This window comes from Oncorhynchus keta, unplaced genomic scaffold (assembly GCF_023373465.1).
Source record: "Oncorhynchus keta strain PuntledgeMale-10-30-2019 unplaced genomic scaffold, Oket_V2 Un_scaffold_17407_pilon_pilon, whole genome shotgun sequence".
Lineage (NCBI taxonomy): Eukaryota > Metazoa > Chordata > Actinopteri > Salmoniformes > Salmonidae > Oncorhynchus > Oncorhynchus keta.
This window is the reverse complement of record NW_026290822.1, coordinates 20001-46273: the sequence shown is the minus strand read 5'-3', so window position 1 is coordinate 46273 and position 26273 is coordinate 20001. Positions and strand designations below refer to the sequence as shown.

At 43.9% G+C, this 26273-nt stretch overlaps 1 protein-coding gene across 46 annotated transcripts in view; it reads left to right on the top strand.

Annotated features, from left to right (window-relative positions):
* LOC118383580 (potassium voltage-gated channel subfamily KQT member 1-like) overlaps positions 1 to 26273 on the top strand; it is a 52410-nt gene that overhangs the window by 6360 nt on the left and 19777 nt on the right. For all 46 annotated transcript variants that reach the window (XR_008128590.1, XR_008128576.1, XR_008128588.1 and 43 more), the window contains exons 2-4: positions 5546 to 5636; positions 22051 to 22177; positions 24980 to 25058. Coding sequence is in view for 1 of the 46 variants with exons in the window: in XM_052514386.1 (XP_052370346.1) it covers positions 5546 to 5636; positions 22051 to 22177; positions 24980 to 25058 (297 nt within the window). In the remaining 45 variants the exon portion in view is untranslated. The remainder of the gene's footprint in view (positions 1 to 5545; positions 5637 to 22050; positions 22178 to 24979; positions 25059 to 26273) is intronic.

The following is a 26273-nucleotide window of genomic DNA, read 5'->3' as shown; positions in this document are numbered from 1 at the left end:
ATGGCAACATTCTGTTGGATACATACATTTACCCTCAGATCCTGAGACTGTACTAAACATTGTCGAGTCATGACGTTCACAGTGATTAAGCTACATAACAGGGAGACCGAGACCCTACACAGTGACACATGGAACTATCGCATTGTCCCTTCGCTCCACAAGCCAGCCCTCTATGACGTCACAAGTCAACCTGCCTTAGATGTGTTCTAGTGCCTGATAGTAAAACCTTATGATGTGATTACCTGTACTCAGTGCTGCTGTCTACCCCTTACTGCTCAGTCCTGCTACCCCCTGCAGACGCAGTAGACTGGAAGAGATCCTGCCCATCAATAATACATGGAGCTTGGAGACGTGATGCTTACAGTATTGTGTAGAGCTCAATAGGGCCCACACAGCCCACTATATAGGGGCCAGTAAAGCCCATGTTATTTGTATTTATTAACGATCCCCATTAGTTCCTGCCAAGACAGCATTTACTCTTCCTGGGGGTTATTATGGATCCCCATTAGTTCCTGCCAAGACAGCATTTACTCTTCCTGGGGGTTATTATGGATCCCCATTAGTTCCTGCCAAGGCAGCAGCTACTCTTCCTGGGGTTTATTATGGATCCCCATTAGTTCCTGCCAAGGGAGCAGCTACTCTTCCTGGGGGTTATTATGGATCCCCATTAGTTCCTGCCAAGGCAGCAGCTACTCTTCCTGGGGTTTATTATGGATCCCCATTAGTTCCTGCCAAGGCAGCAGATACTCTTCCTGGGGGTTATTATGGATCCCCATTAGTTCCTGCCAAGGCAGCAGCTACTCTTCCTGGGGGTTATTATGGACCCCCATTAGTTCCTGCCAAGGCAGCAGATACTCTTCCTGGGGGTTATTATGGATCCCCATTAGTTCCTGCAAAGGCAGCAGCTACTCTTCCTGGGGGTTATTATGGACCCCCATTAGTTCCTGCCAAGGCAGCAGCTACTCTTCCTGGGGGTTATTATGGATCCCCATTAGTTCCTGCCAAGGCATCAGCTACTCTTCCTGGGGGTTATTATGGATCCCCATTAGTTCATGCCAAGGCAGCAGCTACTCTTCCTGGGGTTTATTATGGATCCCCATTAGTTCCTGCCAAGGCAGCAGCTACTCTTCCAGGGGGTTAATTATGGATCCCCATTAGTTCCTGCCAAGGCAGCAGCTACTCTTCCTGGGGGTTATTAAGGATCCCCATTAGTTCCTGCCAAGGCAGCAGCTACTCTTCCTGGGGTTTATTATGGATCCCCATTAGTTCCTGCCAAGGCAGCAGCTACTCTTCCAGGGGGTAAATTATGGATCCCCATTAGTTCCTGCCAAGGCAGCAGCTACTCTTCCTGGGGGTTATTAAGGATCCCCATTAGTTCCTGCCAAGGCAGCAGCTACTCTTCCTGGGGGTTATTAAGGATCCCCATTAGTTCCTGCCAAGGCAGCAGCTACTCTTCCTGGGGTTTATTATGGATCCCCATTAGTTCCTGCCAAGGCAGCAGCTACTCTTCCAGGGGGTAAATTATGGATCCCCATTAGTTCCTGCCAAGGCAGCAGCTACTCTTCCTGGGGGTTATTAAGGATCCCCATTAGTTCCTGCCAAGGCAGCAGCTACTCTTCCTGGGGGTTATTAAGGATCCCCATTAGTTCCTGCCAAGGCAGCAGCTACTCTTCCTGGGGTTTATTATGGATCCCCATTAGTTCCTGCCAAGGCAGCAGCTACTCTTCCAGGGGGTAAATTATGGATCCCCATTAGTTCCTGCCAAGGCAGCAGCTACTCTTCCTGGGGGTTATTAAGGATCCCCATTAGTTCCTGCCAAGGCAGCAGCTACTCTTCCTGGGGTCCAGCAACATTAAGGCAGTTATATACAATTACAAATATTACATGACATTACATTTCATAACACTTTTCACAATGCATTGTGTGTGCCCTCAGGCCACTACTCTACTACCACATATCAACAATACAACATCCATGTGTTCGTGTGTGTAGAGTGCTTGTGTTAGCATGTGTGTGTCTTTACAGTCCCAGCTATTCCATAAGGTTTTATCAGTTTTTTAAATTATTCTACTTGCATCAATTACCTGATGTGGAATAGAGTTCCATGTAGCCATGGCTCCATGTAGTACTGTGTGCCTCCCATAGTCTGTTCTGGACAGTGGATCCCTCTTCTTCTCTGTTCTACTGTCTGCTGCACAGTGGATCCCTCTTCTTCTCTGTTCTACTGTCTGCTGCACAGTGGATCCCTCTTCTTCTCTGTTCTACTGTCTGCTGCACAGTGGATCCCTCTTCTTCTCTGTTCTACTGTCTGCTGCACAGTGGATCCCTCTTCTTCTCTGTTCTACTGTCTGCTGCACAGTGGATCCCTCTTCTTCTCTGTTCTACTGTCTGCTGCACAGTGGATCCCTCTTCTTCTCTGTTCTACTGTCTGCTGCACAGTGGATCCCTCTTCTTCTCTGTTCTACTGTCTGCTGCACAGTGGATCCCTCTTCTTCTCTGTTCTACTGTCTGCTGCACAGTGGATCCCTCTTCTTCTCTGTTCTACTGTCTGCTGCACAGTGGATCCCTCTTCTTCTCTGTTCTACTGTCTGCTGCACAGTGGATCCCTCTTCTTCTCTGTTCTACTGTCTGCTGCACAGTGGATCCCTCTTCTTCTCTGTTCTACTGTCTGCTGCACAGTGGATCCCTCTTCTTCTCTGTTCTACTGTCTGCTTCACAGTGGATCCCTCTTCTTCTCTGTTCTACTGTCTGCTGCACAGTGGATCCCTCTTCTTCTCTGTTCTACTGTCTGCTGCACAGTGGATCCCTCTTCTTCTCTGTTCTACTGTCTGCTTCACAGTGGATCCCTCTTCTTCTCTGTTCTACTGTCTGCTTCACAGTGGATCCCTCTTCTTCTCTGTTCTACTGTCTGCTGCACAGTGGATCCCTCTTCTTCTCTGTTTTACTGTCTGCTGCACAGTGGATCCCTCTTCTTCTCTGTTCTACTGTCTGCTGCACAGTGGATCCCTCTTCTTCTCTGTTCTACTGTCTGCTGCACAGTGGATCCCTCTTCTTCTCTGTTTTACTGGCTGCTGCACAGTGGATCCCTCTTCTCTGTTCTACTGGCTTCTTCACAGTGGATCCCTCTTCTTCTCTGTTCTACTGTCTGCTGCACAGTGGATCCCTCTTCTTCTCTGTTCTACTGTCTGCTGCACAGTGGATCCCTCTTCTTCTCTGTTCTACTGTCTGCTGCACAGTGGATCCCTCTTCTTCTCTGTTCTACTGTCTGCTGCACAGTGGATCCCTCTTCTTCTCTGTTTTACTGGCTGCTGCACAGTGGATCCCTCTTCTCTGTTCTACTGGCTTCTTCACAGTGGATCCCTCTTCTTCTCTGTTCTACTGTCTGCTGCACAGTGGATCCCTCTTCTTCTCTGTTCTACTGTCTGCTGCACAGTGGATCCCTCTTCTTCTCTGTTCTACTGGCTGTTTCACAGTGGATCCCTCTTCTTCTCTGTTCTACTGTCTGCTTCACAGTGGATCCCTCTTCTTCTCTGTTTTACTGTCTGCTGCACAGTGGATCCCTCTTCTCTGTTCTACTGGCTTCTTCACAGTGGATCCCTCTTCTTCTCTGTTCTACTGGCTGCTGCACAGTGGATCCCTCTTCTTCTCTGTTCTACTGGCTGTTTCACAGTGGATCCCTCTTCTTCTCTGTTCTACTGTCTGCTTCACAGTGGATCCCTCTTCTTCTCTGTTCTACTGGCTGCTGCACAGTGGATCCTTCTTCTTCTCTGTTCTATGTGTGGTGGTGAGGTGGTTGGATTCCAGACCAGTCATCAGTAAGCACACCGGACATAAGGGGATAAGGGCCTCAATGGAACAAACACTAACCGCAAACAAAACAGCAACCCCTCTCCCTACAGATGTAGGACCTTAATTTGATCACTCTTTTGTTGTAGATCATTTTCCTGCACTGCAGGAAATGCAAACCAGTAGTGTATTTGAGTTTTAAAAATGCTTGTAAAGTTTGTAATTTCCACTTTGAAATGCCAGACTTGATTTGCCCTAACGAAAAATGTATCAACCCCAACAAAAATGTCCATTAATTGTAATCCACATAATAATTCACATTTCCTGTTGCTGCAGGATTATTTTCCTGCTGTAGCAAACTGGCTCAAATTAAGATCCTACATCTGTAGTTTTGCTATAGGTTCATATGGTAGGTCTATCATTACTATCTGGCCACTGGTGTAGACCTACACAAACTGCTGGATATCATCTCAATAGGATTCCCATTGACTGAGGGAAAGTCAACTTGTCAAGGGGTGGAAATTGGCATTTACAACGTCATCTGCATTGTGTCTGTGTCAGTAGTTTTGTAGCAGCTTGTAGCCTTATCTTGTACAAAGAAAAGCATTTTATCTCTTGAGGACTCAGTGGTCTGATTGTTGGTTCAGTTGGAAAAGAACATATGACCTTGAGATCAAAGAGAATGACCGGATGTTGTTGTCCTTCCAGAATGTCAGGGGTTGGCACGATAGTGGTATTAGAATGTGTGGATGTGTGTGTGTGTGTGTGTGTGTGTGTGTGTGTGTGTGTGTGTGTGTGTGTGTGTGTGTGTGTGTGTGTGTGTGTGTGTGTGTGTGTGTGTGTGTGTGTGTGTGTGTGTGTGTGTGTGTGTGTAGAATGTCTTTATGTTTGGTGTGAAGTAGGTGTGTTTGATCTGGTGACATATCTCTGGAACACCATCTACTGTGAGGCTGTGTTGAAGTACAGTAACGTCTGAGTCCACGTCAGTTGAGGCCTGAGTTCAGCTGAGGTAGCTACTCTCCTGGCTACAGGCCCACTGCTCTACCCTGTTAGCACACTGCACGGCACGCACAGAGAAACTGACTCCACAGTCAAACACACCTAGTGGCTCAGGAAGGATAGGGACTGTACATCATGCCGGTTTATGACTGAGAAAAAAAACACTCAAAGTGGGTTAACACCATAAGTGTTTTAAATCATAGTTCTCAGATTAAAGTGGGTTAACACCATAAGTGTTTTAAATCATAGTTCTCAGATTAGTGGGTTAACACCATAAGTGTTTTAAATCATAGTTCTCAGATTAGTGGGTTAACACCATAAGTGTTTTAAATCATAGTTCTCAGATTAAAGTGGGTTAACTCCATGAGTGTTTTATGTCATAGTTCTCAGATTAGTGGGTTAACACCCTGAGTGTTTTAAACCATAGTTCTCAGATTAAAATGGGCTAACACCCTGATTGTTTTAAGTAATAGTTCTCAGATTAAAATGGGTTAACACCCTGATTGTTTTAAGTAATAGTTATCAGATTAAAATGGGCTAACACCCTGATTGTTTTAAGTAATAGCTCTGAATTTAAAGTGGGTTAAAACCATGAGTGTTTTAAATCATAGTTCTCAGCTTTAAAGCTCCAATATGTAACTTTTGGGGGCGTCTGTGTATTCTCTTGACTGCTTTCAATCATTTCCCACATACTCTGCGTTGTTTTATATACCTCTCCACGTCTTACAAAAAGTGATTTGATTATTGTTCTGTCCTGCAGGTTCCTCATCGTGCTCGCCTGTCTAATCCTCAGTGTGCTCTCTACTATAGGGCAGTACCAGGCTCTGGCACATGGCACTCTCTTCTGGGTGGTGAGTTATTATATACTCTACTATAGGGCAGTACCAGGCTCTGGCACATGGAACTCTCTTCTGGGTGGTGAGTTATTATATTATTATATACTCTACTATAGGGCAGTACCAGGCTCTGGCACATGGCACTCTCTTCTGGGTGGTGAGTTCTTATATTATTATATACTCTACTATAGGGCAGTACCAGGCTCTGACACTCTCTTCTGGGTGGTGAGTTCTTATATTATTATATACTCTACTATAGGGCAGTACCAGGCTCTGACACTCTCTTCTGGGTGGTGAGTTCTTATATTATTATATACTCTACTATAGGGCAGTACCAGGCTCTGGCACATGGAACTCTCTTCTGGGTGGTGAGTTCTTATATTATTATATACTCTACTATAGGGCAGTACCAGGCTCTGACACTCTCTTCTGGGTGGTGAGTTATTATATACTCTACTATAGGGCAGTACCAGGCTCTGGCACTCTCTTCTGGGTGGTGAGTTCTTATATTATTATATACTCTACTATAGGGCAGTACCAGGCTCTGACACTCTCTTCTGGGTGGTGAGTTATTATATACTCTACTATAGGGCAGTACCAGGCTCTGGCACATGGCACTCTCTTCTGGGTGGTGAGTTCTTATATTATTATATACTCTACTATAGGGCAGTACCAGGCTCTGACACTCTCTTCTGGGTGGTGAGTTCTTATATTATTATATACTCTACTATAGGGCAGTACCAGGCTCTGACACTCTCTTCTGGGTGGTGAGTTCTTATATTATTATATACTCTACTATAGGGCAGTACCAGGCTCTGGCACATGGAACTCTCTTCTGGGTGGTGAGTTCTTATATTATTATATACTCTACTATAGGGCAGTACCAGGCTCTGACACTCTCTTCTGGGTGGTGAGTTATTATATACTCTACTATAGGGCAGTACCAGGCTCTGGCACTCTCTTCTGGGTGGTGAGTTCTTATATTATTATATACTCTACTATAGGGCAGTACCAGGCTCTGACACTCTCTTCTGGGTGGTGAGTTATTATATACTCTACTATAGGGCAGTACCAGGCTCTGGCACATGGCACTCTCTTCTGGGTGGTGAGTTTTTATATTATTATATACTCTACTATAGGGCAGTACCAGGCTCTGACACTCTCTTCTGGGTGGTGAGTTCTTATATTATTATATACTCTACTATAGGGCAGTACCAGGCTCTGGCACTCTCTTCTGGGTGGTGAGTTCTTATATTATTATATACTCTACTATAGGGCAGTACCAGGCTCTGGCACTCTCTTCTGGGTGATGAGTTCTTATATTATTATATACTCTACTATAGGGCAGTACCAGGCTCTGACACTCTCTTCTGGGTGGTGAGTTCTTATATTATTATATACTCTACTATAGGGCAGTACCAGGCTCTGGCACTCTCTTCTGGGTGGTGAGTTCTTATATTATTATATACTCTACTATAGGGCAGTACCAGGCTCTGGCACTCTCTTCTGGGTGGTGAGTTCTTATATTATTATATACTCTACTATAGGGCAGTACCAGGCTCTGACACTCTCTTCTGGGTGGTGAGTTCTTATATTATTATATACTCTACTATAGGGCAGTACCAGGCTCTGACACTCTCTTCTGGGTGGTGAGTTCTTATATTATTATATACTCTACTATAGGGCAGTACCAGGCTCTGACACTCTCTTCTGGGTGGTGAGTTATTATATACTCTACTATAGGGCAGTACCAGGCTCTGGCACTCTCTTCTGGGTGGTGAGTTCTTATATTATTATATACTCTACTATAGGGCAGTACCAGGCTCTGACACTCTCTTCTGGGTGGTGAGTTATTATATACTCTACTATAAGGCAGTACCAGGCTCTGGCACATGGCACTCTCTTCTGGGTGGTGAGTTCTTATATTATTATATACTCTACTATAGGGCAGTATCAGGCTCTGGCACATGGCACTCTCTTCTGGGTGGTGAGTTCTTATGTTATTATATACTCTACTATAGGGCAGTACCAGGCTCTGACACTCTCTTCTGGGTGGTGAGTTCTTATATTATTATATACTCTACTATAGGGCAGTACCAGGCTCTGACACTCTCTTCTGAGTGGTGAGTTCTTATATTATTATATACTCTACTATAGGGCAGTACCAGGCTCTGACACTCTCTTCTGGGTGGTGAGTTCTTATATTATTATATACTCTACTATAAGGCAGTACCAGGCTCTGACACTCTCTTCTGGGTGGTGAGTTCTTATATTATTATATACTCTACTATAAGGCAGTACCAGGCTCTGACACTCTCTTCTGGGTGGTGAGTTCTTATATTATTATATACTCTACTATAGGGCAGTACCAGGCTCTGACACTCTCTTCTGAGTGGTGAGTTCTTATATTATTATATTAACCCCACCTCTTCAAGGAATACCTAGGATAGGGTAAGTAATCCTTCTCACCCCCCCTAAAAAGATTTAGATGCACTATTGTAAGTGGCTGTTCCACTGGATGTCATAAGGTGTATGCACCAATTTGTAAGTCGCTCTGGATAAGAGCGTCTGCTAAATGACTTAAATGTAAATGTAAATGTATTATTATATACTCTACTATAGGGCAGTACCAGGCTCTGGCACATGGCACTCTCTTCTGGGTGGTGAGTTCTTATATTATTATATACTCTACTATAGGGCAGTACCAGGCTCTGGCACATGGTACTCTCTTCTGGGTGGTGAGTTTTTATATTATTATATACTCTACTATAGGGCAGTACCAGGCTCTGACACTCTCGTCTGGGTGGTGAGTTATTATATACTCTACTATAGGGCAGTACCAGGCTCTGACACTCTCTTCTGGGTGGGGAGTTCTTATATTATTATATACTCTACTATAGGGCAGTATCAGGCTCTGGCACATGGTACTCTCTTCTGGGTGGTGAGTTATTATATTATTATATACTCTACTATAGGGCAGTACCAGGCTCTGGCACATGGCACTCTCTTCTGGGTGGTGAGTTCTTATATTATTATATACTCTACTATAGGGCAGTACCAGGCTCTGACACTCTCTTCTGGGTGGTGAGTTATTATATTATTATATACTCTACTATAGGGCAGTACCAGGCTCTGGCACATGGTACTCTCTTCTGGGTGGTGAGTTCTTATATTATTATATACTCTACTATAGGGCAGTACCAGGCTCTGACACTCTCTTCTGGGTGGTGAGTTTTTATATTATTATATACTCTACTATAGGGCAGTACCAGGCTCTGACACTCTCTTCTGGGTGGTGAGTTCTTATATTATTATATACTCTACTATAGGGCAGTACCAGGCTCTGACACTCTCTTCTGTGTGGGGAGTTCTAATATTATTATATACTCTACTATAGGGCAGTACCAGGCTCTGACACTCTCTTCTGGGTGGGGAGTTCTTATATTATTATATACTCTACTATAGGGCAGTACCAGGCTCTGACACTCTCTTCTGGGTGGTGAGTTCTTATATACTCTACTATAGGGCAGTACCAGGCTCTGACACTCTCTTCTGGGTGGTGAGTTCTTATATTATTATATACTCTACTATAAGGCAGTACCAGGCTCTGACACTCTCTTCTGGGTGGGGAGATATTATATACTCTACTATAAGGCAGTACCAGGCTCTGGCACTCTCTTCTGGGTGGTGAGTTCTTATATTATTATATACTCTACTATAAGGCAGTACCAGGCTCTGGCACTCTCTTCTGGGTGGTGAGTTCTTATATTATTATATACTCTACTATAAGGCAGTACCAGGCTCTGGCACTCTCTTCTGGGTGGTGAGTTCTTATATTATTATATACTCTACTATAAGGCAGTACCAGGCTCTGGCACTCTCTTCTGGGTGGTGAGTTATTATATTATTATATACTCTACTATAAGGCAGTACCAGGCTCTGACACTCTCTTCTGGGTGGTGAGTTCTTATATACTCTACTATAGGGCAGTACCAGGCTCTGACACTCTCTTCTGAGTGGGGAGTTCTTATATTATCATATACTCTACTATAAGGCAGTACCAGGCTCTGACACTCTCTTCTGGGTGGTGAGTTGGAACAGCAACATGCTCTCAATTTAATTTATTTTACGAAGCCCATTTTACATCAGCAGTTGTCACAAAGTGCTTTACAGAAACCCAGCCTGAAACCCCAAACAGCAGGCAATGCCCAGTGGCTAGGATGAACTCCCTAGAAGGCAGAAACCCAGCCTGAAACCCCAAACAGCAGGCAATGCCCAGTCGCTAGGATGAACTCCCTAGAAGGCAGAAACCCAGCCTGAAACCCCAAACAGCAGGCAATGCCCAGTGGCTAGGATGAACTCCCTAGAAGACAGAAACCCAGCCTGAATCTTCAAACAGCAAGCAATGCCCAGTGGCTAGGATGAACTCCCTAGAAGACAGAAACCCAGCCTGAATCTTCAAACAGCAAGCAATGCCCAGTGGCTAGGATGAACTCCCTAGAAGGCAGAAACCCAGCCTGAATCTTCAAAGAGCAGGCACTGCCCAGTGGCTAGGATGAACTCCCTAGAAGACAGAAACCCAGCCTGAATCTTCAAAGAGCAGGCAATGCCCAGTGGCTAGGAAGTACTCCCTAGAAGGCAGAAACCCAGCCTGAATCTTCAAAGAGCAGGCAATGCCCAGTGGCTAGGATGAACTCCCTAGAAGACAGAAACCCAGCCTGAATCTTCAAAGAGCAGGCAATGCCCAGTGGCTAGGAAGAACTCCCTAGAAGGCAGAAACCCAGCCTGAATCTTCAAACAGCAAGCAATGCCCAGTGGCTAGGATGAACTCCCTAGAAGACAGAAACCCAGCCTGAATCTTCAAACAGCAAGCAATGCCCAGTGGCTAGGATGAACTCCCTAGAAGGCAGAAACCCAGCCTGAATCTTCAAAGAGCAGGCACTGCCCAGTGGCTAGGATGAACTCCCTAGAAGACAGAAACCCAGCCTGAATCTTCAAAGAGCAGGCAATGCCCAGTGGCTAGGAAGTACTCCCTAGAAGGCAGAAACCCAGCCTGAATCTTCAAAGAGCAGGCAATGCCCAGTGGCTAGGATGAACTCCCTAGAAGACAGAAACCCAGCCTGAATCTTCAAAGAGCAAGCAATACCCAGTGGCTAGGAAGTACTCCCTAGGCAGAAACCTGGGAAGAAACCTAGAGAGGAACCAGGCTCTGAGAGGTGGCCAGTCCTCCTCATGTTTACAGTCAGGTTTGGGTAATTCAGTAGGATATTTATGTTATTTACTGCCAAAGTGTAACACCCATCTGGGTGATGCCATGGGAGACAGAATGCTTACACTGAGGAGGGGACGATTGATGAATCAGTCAGCCAATTAGGAATCAGTGGATACATTTATGCTTTTTGTTTACTTGCCAGTAGGCCAAACCCAAAATGTTCCTGCATTTCTCCACAATATTCAGATCCTTATTGTGGAACAGAGTTGCTTGGCCAGCAGAGGACAGATCCTTATTGTGTAACAGAGTTGCTTGGCCAGCAGAGGACAGATCCTTATTGTGTAACAGTGTTGCTAGGCCAGCAGAAGACAGATCCTTATTGTGTAACAGTGTTGCTTGGCCAGCAGAGGACAGATCCTTATTGTGTAACAGTGTTGCTAGGCCAGCAGAGGACAGATCCTTATTGTGTAACAGAGTTGCTTGGCCAGCAGAGGACAGATCCTTATTGTGTAACAGAGTTGCTTGGCCAGCAGAGGACAGATCCTTATTGTGTAACAGTGTTGCTTGGCCAGCAGAGGACAGATCCTTATTGTGTAACAGAGTTGCTTGACCAGCAGAGGACAGATCCTTATTGTGTAACAGAGTTACTTGGCCAGCAGAGGACAGATCCTTATTGTGTAACAGAGTTGCTTGGCCAGCAGAGGGCAGTAGTGGTCTATTCTCTCTCTACACTATAGAAAGGTCATTCTTCCTATGACAGTCCTCTCTCTCCCATCCTCCCAAACCTTCAGCACAACATGCATGGTCAGATAGCTATCCCAAACATTAAACATCAAACCTGACCCTAAACTTCAGCCATACCAGCCCCCAACATCAAACCTGCATTTGACATTGTATTTCATCTTCACCCTTGTCTGATTCCTCGCCCTATTCTTCTGTCTAAAGACCATTTCATTCTTTAAGTCTCATTTTATGGAAAAATACTGTAATGACAATAGTTGATTGGATGGAAGCGCTCTTCATTGTATGAGTGAAACTCAATCACATTCATCACCAATATGTAGCATCCACCTGGATGGGGTCCTCATAGTCAAAATGATATTATTTGTGAACCAAAAGAACTGTCAAATTTGTTCATGCTCACAGATCTGTGTTGACATACATCCCTAAATGTGATGTCTGTGCGGTCAGCCAAAGCAACTCTGAATTTTTAAACCCATCCAGACCCTGACCCCTAAATCCTTCCCTCAAACCTAGACACCACGGACCAGCTGCTGAGTTAAACAGCTCTTGTGTTTGTATGCTTAGTCTGGCTGACAGATCCCTTCTGCAGTCAGAGGAACGGAGACAAAGGAGAAGAACGAGGGGGACTATGCTTGAGAGTCGTTGTAGAGGAGAAAGAAAGAGGGGAAAGAGAGAGAGAACGAGGGATTAGGGTTAGACAGGAGCGGGGTCGGGGTCGGAGTGTGGGGGCCACAAGGGCACGCACACGCAGGTGGAAAGGTCACCTCAGCCAGTGTCTAACAGGATTAAATGACCCTGTCCACTCATCAGGACGACGCCCAGAATCACAGATTAACCTGCGCCTGCAGAGGTGGGATTAGCAGGGGCCCTAACTAGAGAGGCCCTTCTGTTTGCCAGGGGCCCTAACTAGAGAGGCCCTTCTGTTTGCCAGGGGCCCTAACTGGAGAGGCGCTTCTGTTTGCCAGGGGCCCTAACTAGAGAGGCCCTTCTGTTTGCCAGGGGCCCTAACTAGAGAGGCCCTTCTGTTTGCCAGGGGCCCTAACTAGAGAGGCCCTTCTGTTTCCCAGGGGCCCTAACTAGAGAGGCCCTTCTGTTTGCCAGGGGCCCTAACTAGAGAGGCCCTGTTTGCCAGGGGCCCTAACTAGAGAGGCCCTTCTGTTTGCCAGGGGCCCTAACTAGAGAGGCCCTTCTGTTTGCCAGGGGCCCTAACTAGAGAGGCGCTTCTGTTTGCCAGGGGCGCTAACTAGAGAGGCCCTTCTGTTTGCCAGGGGCCCTAACTAGAGAGGCCCTTCTGTTTGCCAGGGGCCCTAACTAGAGAGGCCCTTCTGTTTGCCAGGGGCGCTAACTAGAGAGGCCCTTCTGTTTGCCAGGGGCCCTAACTAGCTCGGCTAGGACAGTTGTCCCTCTTTTGTTTCTCAACTATAGGAAAAATAAAGACAGAGATGTGTGAGTCGTCAGAACGTGAAAGACTGTTTTGAGCAAATTCATGACGCGACCCACTTAATGTTCAACTAATCAGGGACAGGGCTTTTTATCTGTGGCCATCTGTGTCCATATACATATCCCTGGATTTGATTCTTCAACTTTTTGTGTCCATATTTTGGTGCCACATAGTGTCTGACCTCAGTATAACTACGTTAGTAAGTCTGATCAGAAAGGGGCCTATAGGTGGAATGACTGGACCTCAATGTTGATGACCCTGCTCTCCGTCCTCCTCCCTCCACTCCCATCCCCACCACAACAACAACAGCTCTTCCTTTGTCTGGTTTGCACCCCACGGCACGCGAGGTCACCACTTTACTCACTGTTAACCAGGTCCAGTGTAGATTCTCTCTTCCTGGAAGGAGTAACCTAGTGCATCTGTGGCACTTTTGTGATTTAATGAAACATTTAATTGAACCTCTATTGAACCAGAGCGCTGTGCCACTCGGGACCCCTGATAGGAACATGTGCTTGATCAGCGCCGAGGACGGATGATGTATTGGGCATCTGTCAAAAGTCCATTAAAGGTTATTGATTTGGTATTGGTCTTCTAAATTGCTAAATGCTAAACTTGCACATTTGAATGGATTTGCATTTGGCGTTTAATTTCAGTTCATTGTTTGATTCATATCATGCACTGGGAGTCATTTGGCATTTAATTTCAGTTCATTGTTTGATTCATATCATGCACTGGGAGTCATTTGGCATTTAATTTCAGTTCATTGTTTGATTCATATCATGCACTGGGAGTCATTTGGCGTTTAATTTCAGTTCATTGTTTGATTCATGTCATGCACTGGGAGTCATTTGGCGTTTAATTTCAGTTCATTGTTTGATTCATATCATGCACTGGGAGTCATTTGGCATTTAATTTCAGTTCATTGTTTGATTCATATCATGCACTGGGAGTCATTTGGCATTTAATTTCAGTTCATTGTTTGATTCATGTCATGCACTGGGAGTCATTTGGCATTTAATTTCAGTTCATTGTTTGATTCATATCATGCACTGGGAGTCATTTGGCATTTAATTTCAGTTCATTGTTTGATTCATATCATGCACTGGGAGTCATTTGGCGTTTAATTTCAGTTCATTGTTTGATTCATGTCATGCACTGGGAGTCATTTGGCGTTTAATTTCAGTTCATTGTTTGATTCATATCATGCACTGGGAGTCATTTGGCGTTTAATTTCAGTTCATTGTTTGATTCATATCATGCACTGGGAGTCATTTGGCATTTAATTTCAGTTCATTGTTTGATTCATATCATGCACTGGGAGTCATTTGGCGTTTAATTTCAGTTCATTGTTTGATTCATATCATGCACTGGGAGTCATTTGGCGTTTAATTTCAGTTCATTGTTTGATTCATATCATGCACTGGGAGTCATTTGGCATTTAATTTCAGTTCATTGTTTGATTCATATCATGCACTGGGAGTCATTTGGCATTTAATTTCAGTTCATTGTTTGATTCATATCATGCACTGGGAGTCATTTGGCATTTAATTTCAGTTCATTGTTTGATTCATATCATGCACTGGGAGTCATTTGGCGTTTAATTTCAGTTCATTGTTTGATTCATGTCATGCACTGGGAGTCATTTGGCGTTTAATTTCAGTTCATTGTTTGATTCATGTTATGCACTGGGAGTCATTTGGCGTTTAATTTCAGTTCATTGTTTGATTCATATCATGCACTGGGAGTCATTTGGCATTTAATTTCAGTTCATTGTTTGATTCATATCATGCACTGGGAGTCATTTGGCGTTTAATTTCAGTTCATTGTTTGATTCATATCATGCACTGGGAGTCATTTGGCGTTTAATTTCAGTTCATTGTTTGATTCATATCATGCACTGGGAGTCATTTGGCGTTTAATTTCAGTTCATTGTTTGATTCATGTCATGCACTGGGAGTCATTTGGCGTTTAATTTCAGTTCATTGTTTGATTCATGTCATGCACTGGGAGTCATTTGGCGTTTAATTTCAGTTCATTGTTTGATTCATGTCATGCACTGGGAGTCATTTGGCATTTAATTTCAGTTCATTGTTTGATTCATATCATGCACTGGGAGTCATTTGGCATTTAATTTCAGTTCATTGTTTGATTCATATCATGCACTGGGAGTCATTTGGCGTTTAATTTCAGTTCATTGTTTGATTCATATCATGCACTGGGAGTCATTTGGCGTTTAATTTCAGTTCATTGTTTGATTCATATCATGCACTGGGAGTCATTTGGCATTTAATTTCAGTTCATTGTTTGATTCATATCATGCACTGGGAGTCATTTGGCATTTAATTTCAGTTCATTGTTTGATTCATATCATGCACTGGGAGTCATTTGGCATTTAATTTCAGTTCATTGTTTGATTCATATCATGCACTGGGAGTCATTTGGCGTTTAATTTCAGTTCATTGTTTGATTCATGTCATGCACTGGGAGCCATTTGGCGTTTAATTTCAGTTCATTGTTTGATTCATATCATGCACTGGGAGTCATTTGGCGTTTAATTTCAGTTCATTGTTTGATTCATATCATGCACTGGGAGTCATTTGGCGTTTAATTTCAGTTCATTGTTTGATTCATGTCATGCACTGGGAGTCATTTGGCGTTTAATTTCAGTTCATTGTTTGATTCATATCATGCACTGGGAGTCATTTGGCGTTTAATTTCAGTTCATTGTTTGATTCATATCATGCACTGGGAGTCATTTGGCGTTTAATTTCAGTTCATTGTTTGATTCATATCATGCACTGGGAGTCATTTGGCGTTTAATTTCAGTTCATTGTTTGATTCATGTCATGCACTGGGAGTCATTTGGCGTTTAATTTCAGTTCATTGTTTGATTCATGTCATGCACTGGGAGTCATTTGGCGTTTAATTTCAGTTCATTGTTTGATTCATGTCATGCACTGGGAGTCATTTGGCGTTTAATTTCAGTTCATTGTTTGATTCATGTCATGCACTGGGAGTCATTTGGCGTTTAATTTCAGTTCATTGTTTGATTCATATCATGCACTGGGAGTCATTTGGCGTTTAATTTCAGTTCATTGTTTGATTCATATCATGCACTGGGAGCCATTTGGCATTTAATTTCAGTTCATTGTTTGATTCATGTCATGCACTGGGAGTCATTTGGCATTTAATTTCAGTTCATTGTTTGATTCATATCATGCACTGGGAGTCATTTGGCATTTAATTTCAGTTCATTGTTTGATTCATATCATGCACTGGGAGTCATTTGGCATTTAATTTCAGTTCATTGTTTGATTCATATCATGCACTGGGAGCCATTTGGCATTTAATTTCAGTTCATTGTTTGATTCATATCATGCACTGGGAGTCATTTGGCGTTTAATTTCAGTTCATTGTTTGATTCATATCATGCACTGGGAGTCATTTGGCGTTTAATTTCAGTTCATTGTTTGATTCATATCATGCACTGGGAGTCATTTGGCATTTAATTTCAGTTCATTGTTTGATTCATATCATGCACTGGGAGTCATTTGGCATTTAATTTCAGTTCATTGTTTGATTCATATCATGCACTGGGAGTCATTTGGCATTTAATTTCAGTTCATTGTTTGATTCATATCATGCACTGGGAGCCATTTGGCATTTAATTTCAGTTCATTGTTTGATTCATGTCATGCACTGGGAGTCATTTGGCGTTTAATTTCAGTTCATTGTTTGATTCATATCATGCACTGGGAGTCATTTGGCGTTTAATTTCAGTTCATTGTTTGATTCATATCATGCACTGGGAGTCATTTGGCGTTTAATTTCAGTTCATTGTTTGATTCATATCATGCACTGGGAGCCATTTGGCATTTAATTTCAGTTCATTGTTTGATTCATGTCATGCACTGGGAGCCATTTGGCGTTTAATTTCAGTTCATTGTTTGATTCATATCATGCACTGGGAGTCATTTGGCATTTAATTTCAGTTCATTGTTTGATTCATATCATGCACTGGGAGTCATTTGGCATTTGATTTCAGTTCATTGTTTGATTCATATCATGCACTGGGAGTCATTTGGCATTTAATTTCAGTTCATTGTTTGATTCATATCATGCACTGGGAGTCATTTGGCATTTAATTTCAGTTCATTGTTTGATTCATATCATGCACTGGGAGTCATTTGGCATTTAATTTCAGTTCATTGTTTGATTCATATCATGCACTGTGAGTCATTTGGCATTTAATTTCAGTTCATTGTTTGATTCATATCATGCACTGGGAGTCATTTGGCATTTGATTTCAGTTCATTGTTTGATTCATATCATGCACTGGGAGTCATTTGGCATTTAATTTCAGTTCATTGTTTGATTCATATCATGCACTGGGAGTCATTTGGCATTTAATTTCAGTTCATTGTTTGATTCATATCATGCACTGGGAGTCATTTGGCATTTAATTTCAGTTCATTGTTTGATTCATATCATGCACTGGGAGTCATTTGGCATTTAATTTCAGTTCATTGTTTGATTCATATCATGCACTGGGAGTCATTTGGCATTTAATTTCAGTTCATTGTTTGATTCATATCATGCACTGGGAGTCATTTGGCATTTAATTTCAGTTCATTGTTTGATTCATATCATGCACTGGGAGTCATTTGGCATTTAATTTCAGTTCATTGTTTGATTCATATCATGCACTGGGAGTCATTTGGCATTTAATTTCAGTTCATTGTTTGATTCATATCATGCACTGGGAGTCATTTGGCATTTAATTTCAGTTCATTGTTTGATTCATATCATGCACTGGGAGTCATTTGGCGTTCATTGTTAGTTCAATAGGCCTGGTTACTGATGTTATTCCTACTGTACATTAGAGTTCTTGTTCTATTGTCCTGGTTACTGATGTTATCCCTACTGTACATTAGAGTTCTTGTTCTATTGTCTGGTTACTGATGTTATCCCTACTGTACATTAGAGTTCTTGTTCTATTGTCCTGGTTACTGATGTTATTCCTACTGTACATTAGAGTTCTTGTTCTATTGTCTGGTTACTGATGTTATCCCTACTGTACATTAGAGTTCTTGTTCTATTGTCCTGGTTACCAATGTTATCCCTACTGTACATTAGAGTTCTTGTTCTATTGTCCTGGTTACCAATGTTATTCCTACTGTACATTAGAGTTCTTGTTCTATTGTCCTGGTTACTGATGTTATCCCTACTGTACATTAGAGTTCTTGTTCTATTGTCCTGGTTACTGATGTTATTCCTACTGTACATTAGAGTTCTTGTTCTATTGTCCTGGTTACTGATGTTATTCCTACTGTACATTAGAGTTCTTGTTCTATTGTCCTGGTTACTGATGTTATTCCTACTGTACATTAGAGTTCTTGTTCTATTGTCCTGGTTACCAATGTTATTCCTACTGTACATTAGAGTTCTTGTTCTATTGTCCTGGTTACTGATGTTATTCCTACTGTACATTAGAGTTCTTGTTCTATTGTCCTGGTTACTGATGTTATCCCTACTGTACATTAGAGTTCTTGTTCTATTGTCCTGGTTACCAATGTTATCCCTACTGTACATTAGAGTTCTTGTTCTATTGTCCTGGTTACCAATGTTATCCCTACTGTACATTAGAGTTCTTGTTCTATTGTCCTGGTTACTGATGTTATCCCTACTGTACATTAGAGTTCTTGTTCTATTGTCCTGGTTACTAATGTTATTCCTACTGTACATTAGAGTTCTTGTTCTATTGTCTGGTTACTGATGTTATCCCTACTGTACATTAGAGTTCTTGTTCTATTGTCCTGGTTACCAATGTTATCCCTACTGTACATTAGAGTTCTTGTTCTATTGTCCTGGTTACCAATGTTATTCCTACTGTACATTAGAGTTCTTGTTCTATTGTCCTGGTTACTGATGTTATCCCTACTGTACATTAGAGTTCTTGTTCTATTGTCCTGGTTACTGATGTTATTCCTACTGTACATTAGAGTTCTTGTTCTATTGTCCTGGTTACTGATGTTATTCCTACTGTACATTAGAGTTCTTGTTCTATTGTCCTGGTTACTGATGTTATTCCTACTGTACATTAGAGTTCTTGTTCTATTGTCCTGGTTACTAATGTTATTCCTACTGTACATTAGAGTTCTTGTTCTATTGTCTGGTTACTGATGTTATCCCTACTGTACATTAGAGTTCTTGTTCTATTGTCCTGGTTACTGATGTTATCCCTACTGTACATTAGAGTTCTTGTTCTATTGTCCTGGTTACTAATGTTATTCCTACTGTACATTAGAGTTCTTGTTCTATTGTCTGGTTACTGATGTTATCCCTACTGTACATTAGAGTTCTTGTTCTATTGTCCTGGTTACTAATGTTATTTCTACTGTACATTAGAGTTCTTGTTCTATTGTCTGGTTACTGATGTTATCCCTACTGTACATTAGAGTTCTTGTTCTATTGTCCTGGTTACTGATGTTATCCCTACTGTACATTAGAGTTCTTGTTCTAATGTTATCCCTACTGTACATTAGAGTTCTTGTTCTATTGTCCTGGTTACTGATGTTATCCCTACTGTACATTAGAGTTCTTGTTCTAATGTTATTCCTACTGTACATTAGAGTTCTTGTTCTATTGTCTGGTTACTGATGTTATCCATACTGTACATTAGAGTTCTTGTTCTATTGTCCTGGTTACTAATGTTATTCCTACTGTACATTAGAGTTCTTGTTCTATTGTCTGGTTACTGATGTTATCCCTACTGTACATTAGAGTTCTTGTTCTATTGTCCTGGTTACTGATGTTATCCCTACTGTACATTAGAGTTCTTGTTCTATTGTCCTGGTTACCAATGTTATCCCTACTGTACATTAGAGTTCTTGTTCTATTGTCCTGGTTACCAATGTTATCCCTACTGTACATTAGAGTTCTTGTTCTATTGTCCTGGTTACCAATGTTATCCCTACTGTACATTAGAGTTCTTGTTCTATTGTCCTGGTTACTGATGTTATCCCTACTGTACATTAGAGTTCTTGTTCTATTGTCCTGGTTACTGATGTTATTCCTACTGTACATTAGAGTTCTTGTTCTATTGTCCTGGTTACTGATGTTATTCCTACTGTACATTAGAGTTCTTGTTCTATTGTCCTGGTTACTGATGTTATTCCTACTGTACATTAGAGTTCTTGTTCTATTGTCCTGGTTACCAATGTTATTCCTATTGTACATTAGAGTTCTTGTTCTATTGTCCTGGTTACTGATGTTATTCCTACTGTACATTAGAGTTCTTGTTCTATTGTCCTGGTTACTGATGTTATCCCTACTGTACATTAGAGTTCTTGTTCTATTGTCCTGGTTACCAATGTTATCCCTACTGTACATTAGAGTTCTTGTTCTATTGTCCTGGTTACCAATGTTATCCCTACTGTACATTAGAGTTCTTGTTCTATTGTCCTGGTTACTGATGTTATCCCTACTGTACATTAGAGTTCTTGTTCTATTGTCCTGGTTACTAATGTTATTTCTACTGTACATTAGAGTTCTTGTTCTATTGTCTGGTTACTGATGTTATCCCTACTGTACATTAGAGTTCTTGTTCTATTGTCCTGGTTACTGATGTTATCCCTACTGTACATTAGAGTTCTTGTTCTAATGTTATTCCTACTGTACATTAGAGTTCTTGTTCTATTGTCTGGTTACTGATGTTATCCATACTGTACATTAGAGTTCTTGTTCTATTGTCCTGGTTACTAATGTTATTCCTACTGTACATTAGAGTTCTTGTTCTATTGTCTGGTTACTGATGTTATCCCTACTGTACATTAGAGTTCTTGTTCTATTGTCCTGGTTACTGATGTTATCCCTACTGTACATTAGAGTTCTTGTTCTATTGTCCTGGTTACCAATGTTATCCCTACTGTACATTAGAGTTCTTGTTCTATTGTCCTGGTTACCAATGTTATCCCTACTGTACATTAGAGTTCTTATTCTATTGTCCTGGTTACTGATGTTATTCCTACTGTACATTAGAGTTCTTGTTCTATTGTCCTGGTTACTGATGTTATCCCTACTGTACATTAGAGTTCTTGTTCTATTGTCCTGGTTACTGATGTTATCCCTACTGTACATTAGAGTTCTTGTTCTATTGTCCTGGTTACTGATGTTATCCCTACTGTACATTAGAGTTCTTGTTCTATTGTCCTGGTTACTGATGTTATCCCTACTGTACATTAGAGTTCTTGTTCTATTGTCAGAAGCTGTTCTTAGTGTACTAGGGCCCTGGGTTTTGGTTAATCATGTCACATGACCTGAATTTGAACCTTTATTTAATAAAGTATTTTCATCTAAATGTCCCCTTTTCTTTTTTATGTCAGATAGTCCAGCACCAATCCTCCAGCACCAATCCTCCAGCACCAATCCTCCAGCACCATCCTTAGACCGTTTGCTTTCTTTTTTTATCTAATTCTCCTTCCTGGAAAAGGAAAGTTAGAATCCAGGTGATGTGACATGAATAACCACAACACAGGGTCATATATTAGTCCTGTTGTGGTTCCCTGAAGGCTGTCACACATCCTGGATGTAGTGGTGAGCTGCAGATAGTTCAGCACGCTGTGTTTTTAGGGACCACCAGCTGGAGATGTCTGACTGACCACATATTTCACAACATTCTACATGTAAAATCAGTGCACACTTGGTTCTCCAATGACGTTCAGAAGTGCTAAGTGCTCTGGGCCAGCTGTTGGTGTGTCTGAGCCTTTAGTTTTATCACCTGCTCTATTCTCTCTCTCTCTCTCTGTGTGTGTCTCTCTCTCTCTCTCTGTGTGTGTCTCTCTCTCTCTCTATATATATATATATGTATATATTTATTTAAGGGGCTTTATTGGCATGGAAAACACATCTTTACATTGCCAAAAATAAGTGAAATAGATAATAAACAATAATAATTGACAGTGAACATTACACTCACAAAAGTTGTCTCTCTACACCCCCCCCCCCCACCCCCAACTCTCTGTCTTTAACAGGAGATAGCGCTGGTGGTGTTATTTGGTGTGGAATATGGTGTGCGGCTGTGGTCGGCAGGGTGCCGTAGTAAATATGTTGGCGTCTGGGGCCGGCTGCGCTTTGCCAGGAAGCCTATCTCCATCATCGGCAAGTGCCTGGAACAAACTCCACACTCCACACTGGCATCCTTAGTCTTCAGATAAAACAAGATCAAAAGATGTACAATAATGGCAATTATTTGCATCCATCCTGTAACACGTATCCATCCTGTAACACGTCTCCATCCTGTAACACGTCCCCATCCTGTAACACGTCTCCATCCTGTAACACGGCTCCATCCTGTAACACTTCTCCCTCCTGTAACACGGCTCCATCCTGTAACAGGTCTCCATCCTGTAACACGTCTCCATCCTGTAACACGGCTCCCTCCTGTAACACGGCTCCATCCTGTAACACTTCCCCCTCCTGTAACACGTCTCCATCCTGTAACACGTCTCCATCCTGTAACACGTCTCCATCCTGTAACACGTCTCCATCCTGTAACACGGCTCCCTCCTGTAACACGGCTCCCTCCTGTAACACGGCTCCCTCCTGTAACACGTCTCCATCCTGTAACACGTCTCCATCCTGTAACACGTCTCCATCCTGTAACACGGCTCCATCCTGTAACACGTCTCCATCCTGTAACACGTATCCATCCTGTAACACGGCTCCCTCCTGTAACACGGCTCCCTCCTGTAACACGGCTCCATCCTGTAACACGTCTCCATCCTGTAACACGTCTCCATCCTGTAACACGTCTCCATCCTGTAAAACGTCTCCATCCTGTAACACGTATCCATCCTGTAACACGGCTCCCTCCTGTAACACGGCTCCATCCTGTAACACGGCTCCATCCTGTAACACGGCTCCATCCTGTAACACGGCTCCATCCTGTAACACGGCTCCATCCTGTAACACGTATCCATCCTGTAACACGGCTCCCTCCTGTAACACGTCTCCATCCTGTAACACGTCTCCATCCTGTAACACGGCTCCATCCTGTAACACGTCTCCATCCTGTAACACGGCTCCATCCTGTAACACGTCTCCATCCTGTAACACGTATCCATCCTGTAACACGGCTCCCTCCTGTAACACGTCTCCATCCTGTAACACGGCTCCATCCTGTAACACGGCTCCATCCTGTAACACGGCTCCATCCTGTAACACGTCTCCATCCTGTAACACGGCTCCATCCTGTAACACGGCTCCATCCTGTAACACGGCTCCATCCTGTAACACGTCTCCATCCTGTAACACGTCTCCATCCTGTAACACGTATCCATCCTGTAACACGTATCCATCCTGTAACACGGCTCCATCCTGTAACACGGCTCCATCCTGTAACACGGCTCCATCCTGTAACACGTATCCATCCTGTAACACGTCTCCATCCTGTAACACGTATCCATCCTGTAACACGGCTCCATCCTGTAACACGGCTCCATCCTGTAACACGGCTCCATCCTGTAACACGGCTCCATCCTGTAACACGTCTCCCTCCTGTAACACGGCTCCATCCTGTAACACGTCTCCATCCTGTAACACGGCTCCATCCTGTAACACGTCTCCCTCCTGTAACACGTCTCCCTCCTGTAACACGGCTCCATCCTGTAACACGTCTCCATCCTGTAACACGTATCCATCCTGTAACACGGCTCCCTCCTGTAACACGGCTCCATCCTGTAACACGGCTCCATCCTGTAACACGTCTCCATCCTGTAACACGTCTCCATCCTGTAACACGTCTCCATCCTGTAACACGTCTCCATCCTGTAACACGGCTCCATCCTGTAACACGGCTCCATCCTGTAACACGTCTCCATCCTGTAACACGTCTCCATCCTGTAACACGTCTCCATCCTGTAACACGTCTCCATCCTGTAACACGTCTCCATCCTGTAACACGTCTCCATCCTGTAACACGTCTCCATCCTGTAACACGTCTCCATCCTGTAACACGTCTCCATCCTGTAACACGTCTCCCTCCTGTAACACGTCTCCATCCTGTAACACGTCTCCATCCTGTAACACGTCTCCATCCTGTAACACGTCTCCATCCTGTAACACGTCTCCATCCTGTAACACGGCTCCATCCTGTAACACGTCTCCATCCTGTAACACGTATCCATACTGTAACACGTCTCCATCCTGTAACACGTATCCATACTGTAACACGTATCCATACTGTAACACGTCTCCATCCTGTAACACGTATCCATCCTGTAACACGTATCCATACTGTAACACGGCTCCATCCTGTAACACGTCTCCCTCCTGTAACACGGCTCCATACTGAAACACGTCTCCATCCTGTAACACGTATCCATCCTGTAACACGTCTCCCTCCTGTAACACGGCTCCCTCCTATAACACGGCTCCATCCTGTAACACGTATCCCTCCTGTAACACGGCTCCCTCCTGTAACATGGCACCCTCTTGTAACAAGGCGCCCTCCTGTAACACGGCTCCCGCCTGTAACACGGCTCCCGCCTGTAACACAGCTCCCGCCTGTAACACAGCTCCCTCCTGTAACACGGCTCCCTCCTGTAACATGGCTCCATCCTGTAACACGGCTCCCTCCTGTAACACGGCTCCATACTTTAACACTTCCCCCTCCTGTAACACGGCACCTCCTGTAACACGGCTCCATCCTGTACCACGGCTCCCTCCTGTAACACGTCGCCCTCCTGTAACACGGCTCCCTCCTGTAACACGGCTCCCTCCTGTAACACGGCTCCCTCCTGTAACACGGCTCCCTCCTGTAACATGGTCCCTCCTGTAACATGGACCCTCCTGTAACACGGCTCCCTCCTGTAACACGGCTCCCTCCTGTAACACGGCTCCCTCCTGTAACACGGCTCCCTCCTGTAACATGTCTCCCCTCCACCGTGTGCTTCTCTGCAGATTTGATTGTAGTGGTGGCCTCCATCATCGTACTGGTAGCTGGCTCCAATGGACAGGTGTTTGCCACGTCTGCTGTCAGGTAAGACACTGGCCCTCGACTCTCATGTCCTAAATGATCTATGTTGACAGCACTATCATGCAGGGCTCCAGACTGCGACCATTTAGTTGCATTTTGCTACACTTTTGACTTGGCTATGGCGATTTACATTTCTTTTGTTGGTCGCATTGGTTCAAGCTGCACATTCTACATGGTTCTGCTGCTTTAGTGAAGGTCTCTGTCCCTGTGCCTGTTTAGCTGGGGCCTGCTGCTGTAGTGAAGGTCTCTGTCTCTGTGCCTGTTTAGCTGGGGCCTGCTGCTGTAGTGAAGGTCTCTGTCCCTGTGTCTGTTTAGCTGGGGCCTGCTGCTGTAGTGAAGGTCTCTGTCCCTGTGCCTGTTTAGCTGGGGTCTGCTGCTGTAATGAAGGTCTCTGTCCCTGTGCCTGTTTAGCTGGGGCCTGCTGCTGTAGTGAAGGTCTCTGTCCCTGTGCCTGTTTAGCTGGGGCCTGCTGCTGTAGTGAAGGTCTTTGTCCCTGTTTAGCTGGGGCCTGCTGCTGTACTGAAGGTCTCTGTGCCTGTTTAGCTGGGGCCTGCTGCTGTAGTGAAGGTCTCTGCCCTTGTGCCTGTTTAGCTGGGGCCTGCTGCTGTAGTGAAGGTCTCTGTCCCTGTGCCTGTTTAGCTGGGGCCTGCTGCTGTAATGAAGGTCTCTGTCTCTGTGCCTGTTTAGCTGGGGCCTGCTGCTGTAATGAAGGTCTCTGTCCCTGTGCCTGTTTCGCTGGGGCCTGCTGCTGTAGTGAAGGTCTCTGTCCCTGTGCCTGTTTAGCTGGGGCCTGCTGCTGTAGTGAAAGTCTTAGTCCCTGTTTAGTTGGGGCCTGCTGCTGTAATGAAGGTCTCTGTGCCTGTTTAGCTGGGGCCTGCTGCTGTAGTGAAGGTCTCTGCCCCTGTGCCTGTTTAGCTGGGGCCTGCTGCTGTAGTGAAGGTCTCTGTCCCTGTGCCTGTTTAGCTGGGGCCTGCTGCTGTAATGAAGGTCTCTGTCCCTGTGCCTGTTTAGCTGGGGCCTGCTGCTGTAGTGAAGGTCTCTGTCCCTGTGCCTGTTTAGCTGGGGCCTGCTGCTGTAGTGAAGGTCTCTGTCCCTCTGCCTGTTTAGCTGGGGCCTGCTGCTGTAGTGAAGGTCTCTGTCTCTGTGTCTCTTTAGCTGGGCCCTGCTGCTGTAGTGAAGGTCTCTGTCTCTGTGCCTGTTTAGCTGGGGCCTGCTGCT